The sequence below is a fragment of the Diabrotica virgifera genome, chromosome 3 (assembly GCF_917563875.1).
Source record: "Diabrotica virgifera virgifera chromosome 3, PGI_DIABVI_V3a".
Taxonomy (NCBI): domain Eukaryota; kingdom Metazoa; phylum Arthropoda; class Insecta; order Coleoptera; family Chrysomelidae; genus Diabrotica; species Diabrotica virgifera.
Window position 1 is genome coordinate 139,243,788 of NC_065445.1, and position 20,332 is coordinate 139,264,119.

Here is a 20,332-nt window from a genome sequence, read left to right on the forward strand (position 1 = left end):
ATAGAGGTCGCTTTGCCGAACTTGCACGGTACAGATACGTAGGCGCGTTAGAACCGTTTGAATAAACCTCGAACTACTTGTTTTCCACTGTCGTGTATCTGGTTTTACCGATTTTAGTTTAGATTGCGATAGAAACCATTCGCGTTGCCACTGACCGATCACTTTTTGTTTAAAAAACGTTTTGAGATCTTTAGATACACACTCGCGCACTAATTCGGACATCGCACTTGTTGCTGCATTACGAGAACTTCTGTCTGCCTCTTCATTGCCCATAATCCCTATATGTGATGGTATCCATATAAATTTCGGAGTTGTGTTGTTCTCTTGGGCAATTTGTAGCTCAATTTTTATTAGTTTCTCTAAAGGACTTTCAGGATACAGATGCTGGATTGCGAGTAGAGAGCTGAGCGAGTCGGTGAGAAACAGAGGCTTTGAAATATTTGAAAGGTTTGCATGTTTTAGGGCGCGATACAAAGCAAATAGTTCAGCGGTGAAAACGCTTGAACTAGGCGGTAGTTTAAATTGAAAAGTAGACGTTGGAGTTACAAATGCACAACCAATATCTTCACTGGACTTAGAGGCATCGGTGAAGATGTTGTGCAGTTTAGGTAGTCTCGTTCAAGAATCTCGTTCAGTTTGTTTTTTATAAGTAAGGTGTTAGTGTATTTTTTGGAGAACTCTAGTAAAGAGGTGTTGCAATTTGGGATGTCTATTAACCATGGTGTGGGATATTGGATGTTACAGTGAAACACGTCTGGAATTGTTGCATCGAGTTCATTTAAAATTGATCTTATTCGCATGTAATAAGGTTTTCCGGTACGAGGTCTATTGGAGAAAAAGTCGTGATTATTTTTGGAAAAGGTATTTTCAAATAGTGGATGATCCTTATTGGCAGCTACGGAAGAAGCATGTGAAAGTGTTAAAATTGTCCGCCTATACTGCAATGATGGTTCTCCAGTTTCGGACTATATGCTTTCTATTGGTGAAGTGTGAAAAGCTCCGAGAACGATCCGAAGTGCGGCATTGTGGATTGTATCTAGTGGTTTTAAGGTAGTCTTAGTTGCGGAGGCATAAACAATTGAACCGTAATCGATTTTGGATCTAATTAGTGTTTTGTACAGAAGCAGCAGCGTAGAAAAGTCGGACCCCTAGAAACGATTTGATACGGTTTTAAGCAAGTTGAGTCTTTTGTTGCATGTTAGCGCCAAGTGTTGTATGTGCTTTTTCCAGGAAAGTTTTTGATCTAACCACATACCGAGGAATTTCACAGACTTTTCGAAGGGAATGACGCTGTTGTGAAAATAAAGGACTGGAGCAACGGGTGATTTTTTCGAAAACAGCATCCCAGTTGTCTTTGTAACGGAGGATTCGAATCCTGTACTTGCTGTCCATTCTTCTAGCCGAGTTAAAAATGACTGTATTATTCGGCACAAAGAGTCTTTTTGTGCTCCTTTAATGTACACCACTAAATCGTCTGCATAGAGGCGAGCTTTGAGAGGTTTAGGTAATTTATTTAATATGTTGTTTATGGCAACTAGCAATAGGGTAGGACTGAGTACTGAGCCTTGTGGAGTACCATTTTCTGCAGTATGAAAATCTGATTAAACGTTGTTGACTCTTACTTGGAAGGAGAAATTTTTTAAGAAATTTTCGATATAGGCTAAGCAGTGTCCTCGAATATTGGATGCGTGCAGTTTTTCAATGATGCTGTGTCTCCAACACGTATTGAAGGCTTTCTTTAGATCGAAGAAAATAGCTATGCACATTTGATTCATTGCTAATGCTTCTTGGATATCACTTTGTAGGTCTACAATATTGTCGACTGCTGACCGGTTACGTCTGAAGCCGTTTTGCTCTGGTAAGAAAAAATGAGTGTTTTTCAGTGTCCACATAAGCCGGGTTGACTATTTTTCCATTAATTTAGCCATGCCACATGTTAGAGAGATGGGCCTGTATGATTCTGGGTCAATTCGATGTTTTCTGGATTTTAAAAATGGTAGAATTGTAGCCTTTGACCATGTAGACGGAAATTGCCGAAGTTGCCAAATTTGATTGAAAATTAGCAGAAGATGTTGTTTTGCCAATATTGACAGTTGCTTAAGAAAGAGAACAGGGATATTGTCGGGTCCTGGACTTGAGTTTTTCATGTCCTGTAAGGAGCTATTCAGTTCCATGATAGTAAGAGGTTTAGATAGGGGGTTTTCGTAGGATTCTTCTAGAGACAAAATAGTGCGTTCTTTGTCTTGTTTGTAGTCTCTAAAGTTAGTGTTGTAGTTTTCGCTAGAGGAATGTTGTTCAATGGTGGAAGCAAGAGTTTCAGCAATGCCTTTTGAGGTAGAGACTATAGTATTATTAATTTTAAGAGTGTTAATTGATGAGGAATACTTTAAACCGGAGATTTTCTTTACTCTTTTCCAAACTTCACTCATTGGAGTAGAACTGTTTATTTCAGAGACGTATTTTGACCATGAGGCTTTTTTGATTTTTTTATAACTATTTGGGCTCTGGCTTTTAGGCGCTTGAATTCAATTTTGTTTTCTTGGGTTTTGTGCCGTTTAAAACCTGTTTAGAGCTTTTTTACTTTGTCGCATTGCTTCTTCGCAATCTTTATTTCACCATGGTACTGGATGATGCTTGTATATTTTTTTTGTTTTTGGAATATCAAGTTCGGCACTTTTTAGTATTAAGTCATTAAAATTGGTGATTGTTCTATCGAGATCGCAGTAGTTAATTTCACAGCTTTCTATGGAATTATCAATATATGTTGAGAAACTCACCCAATCAGCCTTCTCGGTTTTCCATTTTGGAACAAATGTGTCTTGTATTTCCGGTAGAGTATTAGTATTGCAGATTTTTATGGGGTGGTGGTCGCTGCCATAGGTGAACGACAGCACTTCCCAAGATAAGGATGGAGTTAAAATTGGATCACAGAGACTTAAGTCAATTGCTGAGGATTCTCCCGATGCTGAGTTGAACCTAGTAGGCGTTCCATCATTAAGACAATTTAAATCCAAGTTATATAATAAGTTTTCTATTGTTCTTCCCATCGAACTTGTGTTAAAAGATCCCCATATTATATTATGTCCATTAAAGTCACCTACGACTATACGTGGTTTTGGAATTTGGTCTATAAGGTGTAGCAAATCTGTGTAATTTACCTGTGAATTGGGAGGAATGTAGATATTACATATGTAAAAGGACATGGAAGATTCAATTTTGATGACTATCGCTTCTAAATTGCTTACTACGGGAAATAAATCTGCGTCGAGGGATTTTTTTACTAATGTAATAACAGCGCCACTAGCATGGTTAAAAATCATCCTGTCCTTACGGAAACATGTGTAGTGTTTGGGACTGTATTTTTGTTGGGGTTTTAAATTGGTCTCTTGCAGACAGATTATATCTGGACAGTTTTCGGCAATGATAATCTGTAGCATAGCTAGACGATGGAAGAATCCATCAATATTCCAGTGTATTATTGAGTTGAATGTAAAAAAGAATATAAAATATGGAATATAACAATGGATAGAAACCAGCTGCTGATCTATGATGACTGTGATGCATCACTTTCTATACCGGAGCCCACCTCTCCAAGGTGAGCAAGTATTTTTTTATTCAAGTTAGTCAGCCTTGTTTTTATCGACCTTTCTTTTAAGTAGGGACGGATTTCCTTTAACATGTCACTTAGACCTTTAAAATCAGAAGTGAAGTCATTGATTGGGATTATGGGGTTCGATAAGCCAGCTATGTTTTCTAGGAGGCAGACTAATTGATCACTGTTCAGCGGAAATGGTGGTTCGTGATTATCAATGAAGGTTTTGGCAGGATGTATCATGGAGCAAATGGATACATTCGAATGTGTTTCCTCAAGTTTAGATGTCTTTGTCTTCTTTCGAGATGCTGTAGATTTTGGTACTGTAAATGGGTTTTCTTGAAGTGTATTGTCGGATTCTGGAGAAGCGACTTCACTGATAGAGCGTTTTAAATGAGTGTCTTTGTTTTCAGTTACTTCTGTATTTACGTTTGGTAATTTTGACTCAGTATGTTCTGAAAAGGTACTTTGATGTGATGATGTAGTTAGAGCTTGTTTAGATGGGGACGTTTCAGGTTGGTTAGTCGTACTGGTAAGGGTTGGCGTAGGAGTCGATGCTGTTGTTGTTTGTGCAGCCGAGTCAGCTGCAGTTGTAGTATTTGAAGCTGTAGAGCTTAGTGAAGTTTGTTGCGTCGTAGATATATTTGTAGGTTCGGTACAGGCTGCTGCCCTATGTCCCGGATTTTTGCATTTGAAACAGACGTTTCCATCTTGAGAAAAGAATATTGTTTGGTTTGTGTTTTCGAATGTTATTGTTATGGCGCTTGGGATGGTTAAATTATGAGGGCTAACATATACTTGCCGTCGAAAGCTTAGAATATGGCTGTACTCGGGAAGATTTGCGCCGATTTTTAAAAATGTTATGGGAGATACAAGATGTAAACCGATTTTTAGCAGTTCTTTTTCAAGAACATGGTGTGGGATGGTCGGGGATACATTTGACATGACAATTCGTTCGGCTGGTGTTATGAGTCGTCTAGCCTTTAAAAGTTCTCCTCGGATAGTGATTTGGCCATAGTTATCTAAAAACTGATCTAGGATATTTTTATTCGCGAGGTATATGCAAACCCGGTTGTTGGAAAGGCGGGAGGCGAAAATGATGTTTTTAGGTTGAATAATGTTACCAAGAGGGATTAGGTAGTCATGAAGTGGAGTATTTTCGATTGCACTGAAAACTAGTGCCTGGTCTCTTGAAGGGAATTTGAATTGATTTGTCACCTGTGAGTAGCTTTTCGGTGAATTTATGTTGTTTTGAGATTTTTGATCCATGCTTGTTTCGGTGGAGATCATTTTAGAAGAACAGGTATCACCCGCAACACCCGCAAGAGTGAGTGCGGCCCTGTCCCCCTATTGGTAACCGACTCCAGTTCTTGTAAGTACAGACTGCAAATAAAATTGAAAATGTGTTTAAAATGTTCCTAGTATATACAAATGTATATTAAAATACAGTAAAAATATTTTTTATTGTTTCAAATAATTACGTGAAAAGTAGTCAATATTCCGTATATCACTTATTTGTATTTACCACTTTCACAAAAACTTAACTTGTATATAAATAAACTTTTATTTATATCTACTTAATGAGCGATAAATTTTCTACTAATTACTTTTTAATAACTATCTAGCTCGTATTCGATACGTGTTAACGGTACGAAGGTTGAAACTAGAATCTACTTCTACCCTTCTTTCTTGAATTTGCAATATTGTTTGAAGTTCTTGATTCTTTTCTTTTAACTCTGTGTTTTCTTCTGTTAGTTCTGCCAGTTCTTTAGTGATTGCGTCGAGTTTGCCTTCCATTCTCATGTTTTGTTTTTCCAGTAAGTCTGACTTTAATAGTTTTTCAAGGATCGCATCGATTTTCTGTTCCATATCTTCACTACGGTGGATTTTAGTGTAATGTCACCTTTATTATAGCAGACCATAATTACTGTTTGAACAAAAACGTTACTTATAATGCAAAAAGTTAATGTATTAAAATTGGTTATACTAAAAACTCTTATTTTAATTTTAAGGAATAATTTACTAATTTTGAACTTGTTATTAGAAAAATATAATGATATTTTTGAAATCTTTCTTCTCAAACTCTTCTTTGCATCTATTGGTGTATGGTTGACAGTTCTTTAGTTTAAGTATAAAGTGTACATACCCAAATTTACAATTTTTCTGAAAGAGCACTTTCAAAATCGACTTGCTTGTAACAGGCGGCCACACATCAAATACCTGTGGAAATTACTCTGTAATTAAATACAATATTAAAAAACGAGCCTGTACCGCCATTAAGAAGAACAAAAAATACACTTTCTTCAAATAAACTTTTTTATTCGATGCCTAGATTTTGTGCCATTTTGGAACTACTAAAATTTTTTATTTCATTAGTAGTTCCAAAATGACACAAAATCTAAGCATCGGATAAAAAAGTTTATTTGAAGAAAGTTTATTTTTTTGTTCTTCTTAATGGCGGTACAGGCTCGTTTTTTAATATTGTATTTAATTACAGAGTAATTTCCACATATTAATATATTTTTCAAATTGGGCTCTGTACTGCCATTCTTTATTATATTACGAATACGTGTGCCAAATATCTCGAAAAAATATTCAAAATTACAGCCGCAATCTTGGAACGCGTTTTCGCTACCGTTGATCGCTACTGTTTCACCTTAAGGAAATTCCACCTGTACAATTATTCAGCAAGTGAGTCGATTATTTTGCTCTCAAGTGTATAAGCATTTGCGAAATATGTATTTTTAAACTTTAAGCTATGTAGACTCACAGTATTTATACTAAATACGCGAGAGTTGAAAACTCTGAAACAAGAATTGCGTTGGCAAGAGACTGCTCGAATTCTAACGAGTATATGAGAGTTTTGCATCCAAACTCTAAAACTAACAAAATGTGACGACCCGTTTGGTCGGATACTAAATTGGCATTGTTACCTTAAATTAAAATTGCAATTCTTAGCCAAGTCCAATAGGTTAGCGGGGGACAACTTCGAAATTTCTAGAAGTAAATAGGTAAAACCACAAACCACCTTTTGAATATTTACTAACAAGGATTTGTGAGGAATTTGCTCAGGACAGTTATAATTGGTAGGTTTAATGAAAGTAGAAATTATCTTACAGAAATTTATCCGTATCATATTCTTTCATTTATATTACTTTCTAATTATTAATTATTGGTACTGAAAATCATTTGATCGTAAAATATTTTATCTTTTACAGAATTTGCGCAAGGTTTACAAAAAAGGAGTCAAAGGTCATACGTTAAGCAGATTAATAGGATCAGCTAATGAAAATCTAAATGTAGCGATAAAGTCTATCTCTTTGGCAATAGATTCCAGTGAAGTATTCGGTCTGCTTGGTCACAATGGAGCTGGAAAAACTACAGCAATGAAAATAATTACAGCCGAAGAGTCACCAACGGGAGGAAGGGTAAATGTAGTTTCAATATTTAGAGATATTTAATATGCATATTTTTTAATGCCTTAATTTACATATTTAAGTTTATCGATTTTAAGATTATACGTTATAACGATCAGAAGGAACCATAATGTATAAGTGCTAAAAAATAAGATCATAACGATAATTATTATCCATACGTAGGCAAGGAATTATTATATCGGAAAAAATCGTATACAAGACCAACACAAAGGCCTCGTTGATCATTATCGGGAGCTTCAGTAGGGATGGGTATGAATACAAATAATAGGTAGATGGTAGATAGATAACATTTTGACAAAAAAAAAACAACAAATATTTAACTCTACGAAACTTCAAGAAGGGCGTCAAAAAATTTTACCCTGAGGTTTATAGAGGACTTACTAACAATCATCAAAAAACATATCAAAGAATTACATAAGCAAAACTACTGACGTTGACATGCTTACATATCCTATATAATACATAAAACTTGTATCGTCGATAAAATAAAATTATAAATAAAACGAATTTCAAAAATATATATATATATATATATATATATATATATATATATATATATATATATATATATTGTAGACATTCTTGACAAAGGAAATAAACATTTCCGAAAGCTCGAATATTAGACAATAGTATACTTTAAAGCCCCAATTTGACTTCAATACCCAAAAAATTTGTGAAATTCGTATTTCCAATCAAGTCAATCAAAATACTACTTGTATATATATATATATATATATATATATATATATATATATATATATATATATATATATATATATATATCTATTTATTCATTACTCAAATAAAAAAACCATACTATATACGCATACATTAACAATCTTATACTAATGGTAGGGGAGCCCAAGCCCAATGGGGAGAAACCTGGTAGGGAGCCCAAGCCAAATGGGGAGAAACCTGGTACCCTGCAGATGTACCTCTACCATATATTGGCTCTTAACACAGGGAAGTTCGTTAAGGGGGGCCTGAAAAAAAATATATCCTTAAAAATACTCGAAATTGTCAGATTAAGTTTACTTTAAAATCTTAAATGGGACCCCAAATTTTTATTGCAGATTTGGATTTTTTACATAAAAATAAGCAACTTTTATTCGAGACAGTTTTTCGAATTATGGATAGATGGCGCTTTAATAGGAAAAAATGATTGTTGGAAATGAAAAATTTAATTAAAAAATGGAAAGCGCCCAATAAAATGGAAAATTTTACTTAACTTTTTTTGATTTTAGGATCTAATAATCACAACCCAGCAGGTCCCTATAACGCTTGAGTGACTCAAAATTTAGCATACTTTGCTCCCTTACAATAAATAGATTATGGTCCTCCATTAAATCCAAATAAATGACTATTCAAATGTAAAAATCAGTTATTACTTAAACTTAAACCTTCAAAATTAAGAAGTAAGGACAGCAATCTGTCCGGCTTAAGCTTTTTGTATTATTATTACAGAATTATTACTCATTACGAATGATAAATATTCCCTTAATGTGCTCTAACTGAATTATGTATATCAAAATATTTTTAATTCAAATAGGTACATAATATTTCTCTACTAGTTTCATCTCTTTTTATTTCACAACGAATTATGTTTTCCGTCTTTTGCGCAATTGTGCTGGTTATTAGCGCACTTATCACTGTATAGTCATAACGGCGGGTGTAATTTCCTCACCAAAATAATCTTATACCTGAGTTTGGAAGGGTATATCATAATCCGACAGGTATTTTCCTCACCAAAACTGAAATGGTAGTTTCAGGTAGATTTTACTAAAAGGCATTCAAGGAAATTATTTATCTACTATAAAATTACAGTAGGTCTTTTCATACCTATAATAATTAATTAATTAATTTTATAGTATTTTATTTTTAGTCATAATTGGAATTTTGACAAAAATGTCATGTTTAATAGAAAGTAATCGCGATATTTGAAAATTTTATTTTTTATAAGGTGAAAGTTTTAGAAAGTGAAGAAGTGTTCTGGAGGCAATAAAGTAACTTTTAGTGCGAAATTGAATACTATTGGGGCAAATCTTACAATAACTACAAGTAGCCTACAACATAATCATGAACCAGATCTGCAGAAGATAGATCGAAAAATTGTTTCTAACTCTTGTAAACGTAAAGCCGAAGAGAATATACTGAAAAACCGCCAAAAATCATTCGCCAAGAGCTTGCAGCTAATTTGCTTGAAACAATTACTACGATTGATGTCTGTTACATAAGAAAAAATATATATAATTATCGACGAAAATGATGCCTGGTCGACTTCCTTCCAATATTGATGAGGTTCAAGAATTTGTGAAGAGCTGTGCTCAAAAAACAACAAAGGAGGAAAATTTTCTCTTTATAAACTGTGTCAAAAGTAAGATAACTGTATTTAGTTGTGAATGTGAAACAAATATAAGATTTTTAGCAACAATGAATTTTATACAGAGAGGGGCAAAATTATGGAATATATTCATTTTCTCTAAAATGGACGATTTTGGACAAAAAACCCCGAACCACGTCGATTTTTATTTTTAAATCACAATTTTTTGGCATATCTATATTTCATATTTTTAGTTCGGCTAATGGATTAAGTCCACAGTCAAGAAATCCGATAGCACACACATATATTTCATATTAGTGACGTCATCAATCAATCAATCAATCAATAATTACGTTAATGTTTATATTACTAATTACGTTACGACTATTTCTGGTAAATGTACTTATTCGAAAACTAATTAATTCAAAATTAATATAACACCCTTTCAAATAAGCTACCACACGACCGCTATTCCCATTTAAAAAAATCATTGATTACGTGATCACGCACAGTTAGATGACGTTACTACTATGAAAATATAGGCCAAAAAATTGTAATTTAAAAATAAAAATCGACCTGTTTCTTCGGGGTTTTTCTCCAAAATCGTCCGTTTTAGAGAAAATTAATTTATTCCATAATTTTGCCCCTCTCGTATATTATATGTATGGCACAATTACCGTACCACATATTATTTGCAACTATTCACTATTCATGGGCCAATTAATGGGCATTATATTTCTTTATTATACTGTTTACTGTCAAACAAAAAAAAAACAGAAACTTAAAACAATCTTTTCTATTTGTTAAAATCAGAAATTTTTAAAGCTCTCGAAATTGAGTTTAATTAGAGTTGTACAAGTTTGACTTGAATGTTTGAAATTGACTTGAGTTTGACATAATTTCAAGTCAAACTCAAGTCAAACCTTCTGACAAATAATTCAAGTCAAGTCAAACTGGTCCATAGTTACAGGTTTGAATATTCAAACTGTTTGTCAAACTAGTTTGAGAGTTTGAAAAATAATTTATTTAGTAATTTAGTAGATATACTTTTTTGTCGAGTTAGATGCTAGTTACCGATGACAAAATTGATGATATAGTACTGATAGCCAGAAATAAACAAGAATTAAAAGAAATAATAAAAAGACTAGAGACTATAGCGAGAAAGAAGGGGATATACATAAATGAAGAAAATACTAAATATATAGAATGAATAGAACGAGAATACATACAAGGACAATACAGGACAATAAGCACAGAAAGAAAATCATATAAATTCGAAGAAGTAGAATTATACCAATATCTAGGAGCGATATTCACTAGGAGACCAAATATGAAAGATGAAAACCAAGCGAGAAATATGGCTGGTAATCTTTGTATCTTTGCTCTAAACAACTTAAGAAGTAAAAACATATCTAGAAAGGCTAAGATTGAAAATAGACAGTGATAACACCTATAGCATTATATGCCAGTGGAACACGGACAATGAACAAATCCGAACAAGTCATGCTGAAAGTGTGGGAAAGAAAAGTCCTCAGGAAAATATTTGTAGGAAAGCTATGAAATGGAATGTGGATAAAAATACCAAATGTAGAACTAGATCTATGGAGAACCGAATATAGAAGGGATCAGGGATCATCAAATCACAAAGACTGAGGTGGTTGGGACATATTCAAAGGATGACAAACACAAGACTTCCCAAAATAATACTAACGGAAGGAAAAAGAGGAAAGAAGAAGAAAAGTAGACCGAAAACCAGATGGAAGAAAGATGTTAAAAGAGACATAGAAGAAATTAAAATCACAAATTGGAAAAATAAACCAGCAAACAGGAGAGAATGGAAAAGAAAAGTAAACCAAACTATGGGCATTCTAGGCCTGGAGAGCTAAATTATATATTTACATCTGAGTACATAATGTGTAAAGACTTATAACCACATTCCTATAACCTATAAGCGTTGACTGATAAATTATACTGGTATCCGTATTTATCAATCAACGCTATAAGTATATAGAAATTACCATGATGTCGATAAAATTACAACATCCACAGTGGACCTACTCTAAGATGGTAAAATTACTATTGAAAGTTTGAAATATTGAGTTAAAATATGCTATAAAATTAAATGTAACTAAAAAATTCTGGTGCTACTATAGCATGCGTTCTACCTGCGCATATCTATTGCAGTGCTATTATATTGTAGTGTGCAGAATAATCCAATTTTGTGGCTTATTCCAAACTAAAATAGTAAATTGATATGACAGAGTATTAATTACATTACATTTAATTAACAGTTAAAATAATAATTCTCATAATTTATGCGTTTTATTCACTTTGTAGAATTTCAAGATTTTTGCCGGCACTATAATTATGTGTCGTAGACCGCAAGCCATAGCAGAAACGGATATTCGTTTGATTTTTGAACAGCAATAAAGCACTTGAGTCAGAATTCTCGTTTAAGGGATGCAATTAAAAAAGATAAACTGGAATTTGTCAATGGATAGTTGAGATATATTTATGAGAGTGTTTGTACTATTTCTTTTATCTAAGGGCCAGGTCGAAAACGCTGGTGGCATATGGTGTCAAGCTGTCAGTTCGCTCCAAAACGTACAATACAGAAGTATTTTTTAAAATTCAAGAGTTGTTGTTTTCCTTTTTACATCATTATATAGACCAGTAAGAATCTGCGAAAAAACGTCTATTTTTGGATGTGAGAGGTGGCATTCGGATTTTTGCTGATAAAGTTAGGTGACACCTTCAGTAATAATAATTGACTTATGCTCCTTCTCAAATATGCCCGGAACATTAATAAAAAAAATTAAAATATTTAAAAATTTCGAAAAACATCGATTTTTTTCTGCTTTCTTTGCTTATAACTTTAAAACGATTCGTTTTGGAACAAAGTCGTAGAGAAATATAAAATAAAGATAATTGAATTTTGTAGGTATGATATACGACTGGTAAAAAATGTCTTAATGTATTACCTTTTCTGCAATATAGCAATAAACACAAAATAAGGGGGCAAAATAAGTCTGTTTTTATTCAATATTTTTTAACCACTTTGGTGGCACTTAGAACCTTAGTAATTCGCTTAGGAAATTCTTTGTAACATACTTAAATCGTGTACCAAATTTCATTAAAATCGACCTAATAAATTTTGCATAATAAATTTGCAATCTAAATGTTTTTAAAAAAGTTCAAATTTTTTAAAATCTTTCTGAACAAAAAGTAGACCATTTAGAAGTTGGCTATTTTTTACATATAAAGAGGTGCTCTACCTATCTAATACACTGTACAGAATTACAATCGGATTATTTAAGGGGCCTCAGCAATGTTTTAAATTTATTAACAATTTTTTGGCTTATAAACAAATAGCTTTGTTTAATAATAAAAAAATTAATTTTTAGCAATGCAAATAACTAAAACCGGTATAACGGTTATAACTTTCAAATGCTGTCAGCAGAATTGCTATTTTATTTTTTAATCAAACGTTATTCGCGTTTAAAAATTACAATTTCTCGATTTTTTGAAAGTTCCACCGCGTTTATCTCGAAAACTATGCATCCTACGAAAAAACTTGTAAGAACATTTTTTGCTTAGAATTGCCCAAGAAATACAAAAAAATGTTTTATTTTGCGGAAAATCGATGTTATGTGATTCCTCAAGTTCTTTGTTTATAACAATCTTATCGACATCCGGATCAACTGTGACCCAAAAAATTCGTGTTATACGGGTCAAAATACATAAAAAAACTTGGGTGAGTCCATCTAAATAAAGGAGCCCGTAGCACCCAAATTTGGTGTACGGCTTTAGCACATTACAAAAATTTTCTAAGCGAATTAGGAAGGTTCCAAGTGTAACCTAAGTGATGGAAAATCATTGAATAAGGACAGGCTTGTTTTGCCCCCTTATTTTATATTTATTGCTATTTTGAAGCAAGGGTGATAAATTAAGACATTTTTAACCAATCGCATCTGATATAAAATTTAATTATCTTTGTTTTATTTATATACGACTTTGTTCTAAAATGAATAGCTTTTAAGTTATAAGCAAAAAAAGTAGAAAAAAAAACTTTTTTGAAATTTTTAAATATTTTTTTTTTATTAATGTTCCGGGCATATTTGAGAAGGAGCATAATTCAATTATTATTAACGAAGTTAATAATAAGGGGTAGGCGGTATAATACCGCCTACCCCTGATGATTATATTTCATATAAAAAAAAATATTTAAAAATAATTGAGTAATAATAATAGGGTTATTGGTTTTATGTCTATAATTGAATTTTTTTTCAGATACAGTCTACAAATGTTATGTTTGGGTTTAAATTTTAAATATATTGACCTATCTATATGCATTAAGTTTTCTAAATTATCCAAACTTATAAACTAGCGCGTTTATACGCTGTTAGCTCGTACGTAGAGGGGATATTTAAAAATTCGCGAGCGGCAGTAGTGACAAGTCTGTAAACGTTTACTGGAAATTTGACATAAACGTCAAAGTGATTAATTTAAAATTAAAAATCTTCTTCTTTCTCATAATCCTTAGTGCCCTTCAGGGCGTCGGATGTGAAAATTAAAAATAAAAACATAAATTTAAAAAATATTAGTTGGTCAAAGCTGTGGTATATATTTTTACCTTAAATATACTTACGTTTTAAATACTGAATATGTTCCGTAATATGTAATTATAAATTAATATATTAATCTTAGCGCCATCTACACGATAATTGTGAAAGTATCTGAAGTAAGAAATAATTAATATTTCATCAATAGAACGTCAAAATGATTTGTAAAATCTTAAAAAAATCCGTTAAAATTTAATTACTTTTTTGTGTTGTAAATATTAAGCTATAACAATTAAATAATAAATTTAAAAATTACCGGTGAAAGTTGCATTACTAATCCGCTAGGAGCGACACCAGCGAAGCTTAGAGCGTATAGGGTTTTATTTGTCTGTCTGTGGTTTAAGTATCATATTATCAGGTAATACATTTCAATGTTTATTGAAATTTATTTTTTTGTCTTGTTGGGGGGGGGGAGGGGGGAATTTATCCTATTTTTCCTCCGTAGATCCGCAACTGACACATTATCGCACAAAGCACACACTTCACAACGAACGTAACTGAACACAATATGGTATTCAAACTTCAAACTGTTTGAAGAAGTTTGATTTCAAGTCAAACCTAAAGATATTGAAATCAAGTCAAGTCAAACTTTTTTACAAAATAAGTTTGGTTTTCAAGTCAAGTCAAGTTTGTTGAGTAAAATCAAACTAGTTTGACTTGATGCATCTCTAAGTTTAATCCTAGTAAAGTTTTTGTAGATTTTGAAAAGCTATATTTATACATATCGCAATCATTCAAATGTGTCCAAACACTGAAATACATGATTGAAGATTTCACCTAAGTACACCAAACTTTTTATAGAAAATTCAGTCTTTTGATTTAACATCAGAATATACAAATGATTCTGAAGTAGACTGAAACATACTTTTGGCCTTACATTATATAAAACCGGAAGACGTATGAGATTGTTTTGTGTTTGATTTAATGTCATGCAAACTATATAATGATTTTTTTTATTACTGCAGTCTGCAAGTAAGCTGAGAAAAATGTAGAAAATTAACGTACGACTGGTCTATTATTTGACAAATAATGACATTATTTCGAAGTCTATTAAGTACGATATAACGCCCAAGGGGGTGTTATAGAAAAATAACGCCCTAGTGCCTATTAAATTTAAATAACGAGTTAAATACTGTCAAGTTGACAAATAAAACTCTAAGTAAAACTATGGTTACCACAATTACGTTACGACTATTTCTGGTAAATGTACTTATTTGAAAACTAATTAATTCAAAATTTATTCAAATTTTTTGCATATAAAGAATAATTTAGTCGGACATTAAACGTTGAAGGCATCACGGGCCGAAGGCCCTCGGTCTATACACTATTGACCTCAAGCGTTATTATTGTTATAATACCCTTGGTATACTACATTCGCTCTCGCGAGATTTTTTTTGACACTGACGTTAGTAATTTCTTTTTTGAAAAATTCAGTTGTCAGAAGTGACTGGAAATTACTACAAAACCAACGCACCTGCTCATATCCAATATTATTAATAGTAAACGGACATAAAAATAACATAAACCTTACGCCAATCAATATTTATTTATTTAAACCATTATAATGTATTGATAGCAAATGAGAAAATTATTTATTGTACAAAATAAAAATATTTTGTAGAAATAAACTTCACAAAATTTTATGAGATTAGTAGACACTCCCACTATTTCTAATAATTCTTCTTTTTTTAATGAAAGATTAAGTTGATTTGAGTTGATTTTAGCAGTTAATAGTGTGAGGTAGGAATTTTTGTGTTGTAGGTTTCCTATTCCGAATGTCTCAAAAAAAATCTCGCGAGAGCGAATATAGTATACCTTAATAACTATAATAAGTTATTAGTCTAATCAACTGACTATAATGGATTTTGTAAAGTGTGTTTCTTATTATAGTAAATAATAAATAATAAGTTATACGTTTTGCACATTATCTATATTATAAACTATTATTACAACGTAAGGAAATGAATGTCTTTTATTCGGATTTCGGATGCTTTCATAATAATCATTCTTAAATTATATCTATATTTTTTATTTTATTACCTGAGTGTGTTGGTGAGGAAAATACCTACCGGATTAATACGAACCCTTAAACTTGGTGAGGAAAATACCTGTCGGATTATATGGTTCTACTGGTTGGTGAGGAATTTACCTCCGCCCAGTCATAACGCGCTATAAAAAGTAGTCACTTCTGTCGGCATTCCTAAGGTGCCACACACCGTTATTTATTGTCTTTCGTTTTTGAAATCTGTATCTATATAATAAAATATCTATAAAAAAAATAAATAGAAAGAGTCAGTAAGAATAAATTAGAGGAACTAAGGAAAACGTGGAGGAAATTAGAAGTTTTGGAGGGCGTCAGAAAAAATTGGAGAAAGTCAGAAAAAATTGGAGTGAGATACGATAAAATAGGAGGAAGTAAAAAAAAATTAGTGACCATACATGGCATTTGATTTTATCCCCGGCGCATGGCTACGGCCAAAATCACTAGTCTTCTTCTTCTTTTTCTTTTTTTGTAGACATAACTCTGCCTGTTAATGTGCCTCCACTAAGTTGTCATTTCATTGTTTTCGTCGTCTTCCCACTGATCGTCTTCCTATTGGGGAACCGTCCCTCGCCGTCCTTACGACTCTATTTGTTGTCATTCGGCTTTTGTGGTCGTTCCATTCTACTCTTATGTTTTTCACCCAGTTATTAATGTTGTCACCTTGCATCTCCGTCGTATATCTGCAGTTCTAGCTCTATCTTCTATCTCATAGTGTCTTACCATTGATTTTTCGAAATATTTTCTTCTCTGTTGTTTTTAGCATTTTTTTTGTCCTTTCTGTATCAGGTCGTATTTCTGCCGAGTATGTCTTCATTGATCTGATGACTGATCTGATCATTGATCTGATGTTGTGTAAATTCTGCCTGTTACTTCTTTTTCTATATTTTTATTTCTCCATATTGTTTTATGCAGGTGGGAAAATAATAAAGCAGGAAGCAAGGTTTAGATATCTGGGAATATATAAGTTACGGAGATGTTGAAGAGAAAGTACGACAGCAAAGCTTAAAAGCAACTAAAGCGGCGGGATCTCTTAATGACACAATCTGGAAGAACAAACACCTAACACAAGACACAAAAGCAAGAATCTATAAAGCAGCAAGTAGACCTATATTGACATACACGGCGGAGACAAGACCTGACACATCTAAAACGAGACGACTACTAGAAACAACAGAGATGAAAATACTCCGACGAATATCAGGGAAAAGTCTGTTGGATAGGGAGAGAAGCGAAAACATAAGAAGATCATGCAATGTAGAAGACATATGTGGATGGGTGACAAAACGGAAACAGGAGTGGAACGAACACATTAGTAGAATGACAGAGGATAAGATTGTACGAATAGCACTAGATAAGTCACCAAATGGACGAGGAAGTATTGGCAGAACAAGAAAAAGATGGTGCGATAACTTAAACAATTTAGGAGGCTAATATTGAAGAAGAAACAGGCTTTAAAGCCTACATACAAGAAGGGAGAAGAAGAAGGAAAAGAAGTTTTATTCAGGCAACCTGCGGGTCTGTTTGCTTTATTCACCTGAGCTTTCACTTCTGTTTCGAGCTTTCCGTAGCTAGATAGTGTGATGCCTATATATTTAAACTCCATGACTTTTTCTATTATCTGACCCTTCAACTCTATACTAAATTTACAATCAAGATGCAGTAGAAAAAAACAAACGAAGACACGTTAAATGCTACTAGGAGCACTCCCGGATCATAATTTACAATGTATAAACTGCGGAAATCACGATTTGGGATTTACAATGTATATACATTGTAAATTATGATTCGGGTGTGTTCCTAGTAGCATTTAACGTGTCTTGGTTTGTTTATTTCTACTGCATCTTAATTGTAACTTTAGTATATTTTACACCTTATTAGATTTGCTGTTACAACCATCCATTTGAAGAGTACAGGGAAAAACAAGCAATGTCACATTTTACACATATTGAGATAAACACTAATAAAGGTTTTTTTTTTTATTAAATTTATGTGTCTCGGCAGCGATGGCCATTGACACAAACAATATTGGTTATACAATAATTAATTACAATAAGGACTTAAAACTAATTATTATAACAGTTAATTTCTAAATCTTAAATAACATTAGGTAAAATTTTTGAAGAAAAAAAAATTGAATATACAATCATTGGATACTATAGAGACGTACAACTAATTATGAAATTGCTTCGGTCTTCTTGGGATACTTCGGACGTTGTTTAGTCATAGTAGCAATTGCATATGAACTAGTAAGATTACTGGAAGAATTGGGTCCAGACATGGTGATGCTAACAGTGGGGGAACATTGATTTAAATTGTTACTCATGTAGTCAAAAGTAACTTGAATTTTTTTATATGTATTACGGTTTGCATGTCTGGAAATAAGTGATAACCTTGAATACATCACTGCAATACTGGTTGCCTAACTATGGTGTCCCTTGGGACGGCGACGGGATAGCAACAGTGAAAAACTATTGATAGTTTGACACTGAATGTGTTTAAGTTGGAAGATTATTAAGCAAAACATCTCTTACTGACTGAAGTTACAGCTTGTTCTTGATGATTAGCACGTAACACAATTGTTATTAGTCACTATTTGAGCGAAAACTAATTTTTTCTACGAGCGTGCAAAAATGTGTACTTTCGCGCACGCATTTTAGTTTAGAAAGTTTCACTTTTCCGCACGCGTGTTACTTTTCCGCACGCGGTTTTTACTTTTCCGCACGCGTTTTAATTTAGATATGTTAATATGGCCTTAAAGTAATTATAATACATGCAATAAACTAATATTTAAATATTATTTACTAATTTATTTCAAATATATCTTATTGTGTTCCTGTTTTATTGAAATTAACGCGACAATTCGATGAAATAAAATTATTTTGACATAATATTCGAAAGTCAAATCCACAAACGTCAAATCGGTAGACAATAACAGTCGTTTTGAATCATCGTCTTAGAAACCAAGATCGTCGTCATGCTAACTAATTATATTGAAAGTTTGGTTTTGAAAACTTTGTCAAAGAATTAATTTGTGTATGTATTTTCATATTAATTAAATTAATTGATTAAGATTTGGTAATTTTTTAATAGTCTGGGCTGATTATCGGAGAATAGGCCATTTTTGGGAAAAGTTATTTACCAGCAATTTTATTGCTGGAATCGAATCTTATGATTGTATATATTAATAATATAGATATGCAAAGTCCGCAGATAGTGTGCTACTTTTTTTATAAACAAAATGGCGCCCGAAAATCGTGTTTTTTTCAATTTTTGCTCTATAACTCCAAAGATTTTAACTTTACACCAAAAACATTCACATAAAAATTCACCGCAATTAAATTCTGCATAGAGACGTGTTTTTTCCGATTTACTTCGACGAAAACTTTCCCCGGAAAAAGCGGGTTTTTTCAACAAAATCTTTAATTTTCAACTAAACTTTTAGATAAGTAGTTGTTAATCAATAATTAAATAACTTGGTAACGTAAAAGCCCTTTCCGTGTATATTATAATTCCAGAAGTCGATGGAAATTGAATGGAATTAAAAATTTTCGGTCGCTATAATAACGACAATAATTATGATGCATAAGAGTAACTATGATTTTTTCATAAAAAGACACTATACCTATCTAATGTACTTTACAGAATTGAAATTGGACTATTTAAGCGGCCTCAGGAATATTTTAAAATTATAAACAATTTTTTGGCTTAAAAACAAATAGAATATCTCGGGAAATATTAAACTAAATTAAATTGTGAAAACGGTATTCGAAAGACAGCGGCAGGACGCTTCTTTTAAAAGAAAAAACGTTTAATTTTGATGAGTGGTTCCTGAGATACAACCGGTCAAAGTATATATACACTATTAAGCATGAGTTAAAAATCAGTGGAGTCAATCATGGCGAGATCTTTGTAAACAATCCAAATCTCAGTATTCACTGATTCAACCTTCTGTTCCAAATATATATTGGTTTAAAAATTATGTAGTACCTCGAAGATATATAACAACATTAATTAGAATGAAGTTTGGACATGCATGTTTCCCTCTACATCTAGCAAGAATTTAAGTTTTTGATTCAAATCTTTGTACAGAATGTCAGAAGGTTGGTGACTTAAATCATACTTTCTTTCAGGGCGCAAAATATATTCCATGCACATATAATTTAATCCAAGATTTAATAAAATGTAATGTTTTTCCACCTTTCAATGTATCCTATCTATTGTCTCTGAACAGCAAGAACATATATGATTGTTTAATGAAATTTATCTGTGAAACTAAAATTAACCTCTAAACTTATTAATCCTGATAATTTGGTATAT

The 20,332-nt window shown here is 32.5% G+C and overlaps 1 protein-coding gene across 1 annotated transcript in view; it reads left to right on the forward strand.

Annotated features, from left to right (window-relative positions):
• Positions 1-20,332, forward strand: part of LOC114338609 (phospholipid-transporting ATPase ABCA3-like) — a 351,819-nt gene that overhangs the window by 291,560 nt on the left and 39,927 nt on the right. The window contains exon 22 of the mRNA XM_050645554.1: positions 6,811-7,020. Within this exon, the coding sequence (XP_050501511.1) occupies positions 6,811-7,020 (210 nt within the window). The remainder of the gene's footprint in view (positions 1-6,810; positions 7,021-20,332) is intronic.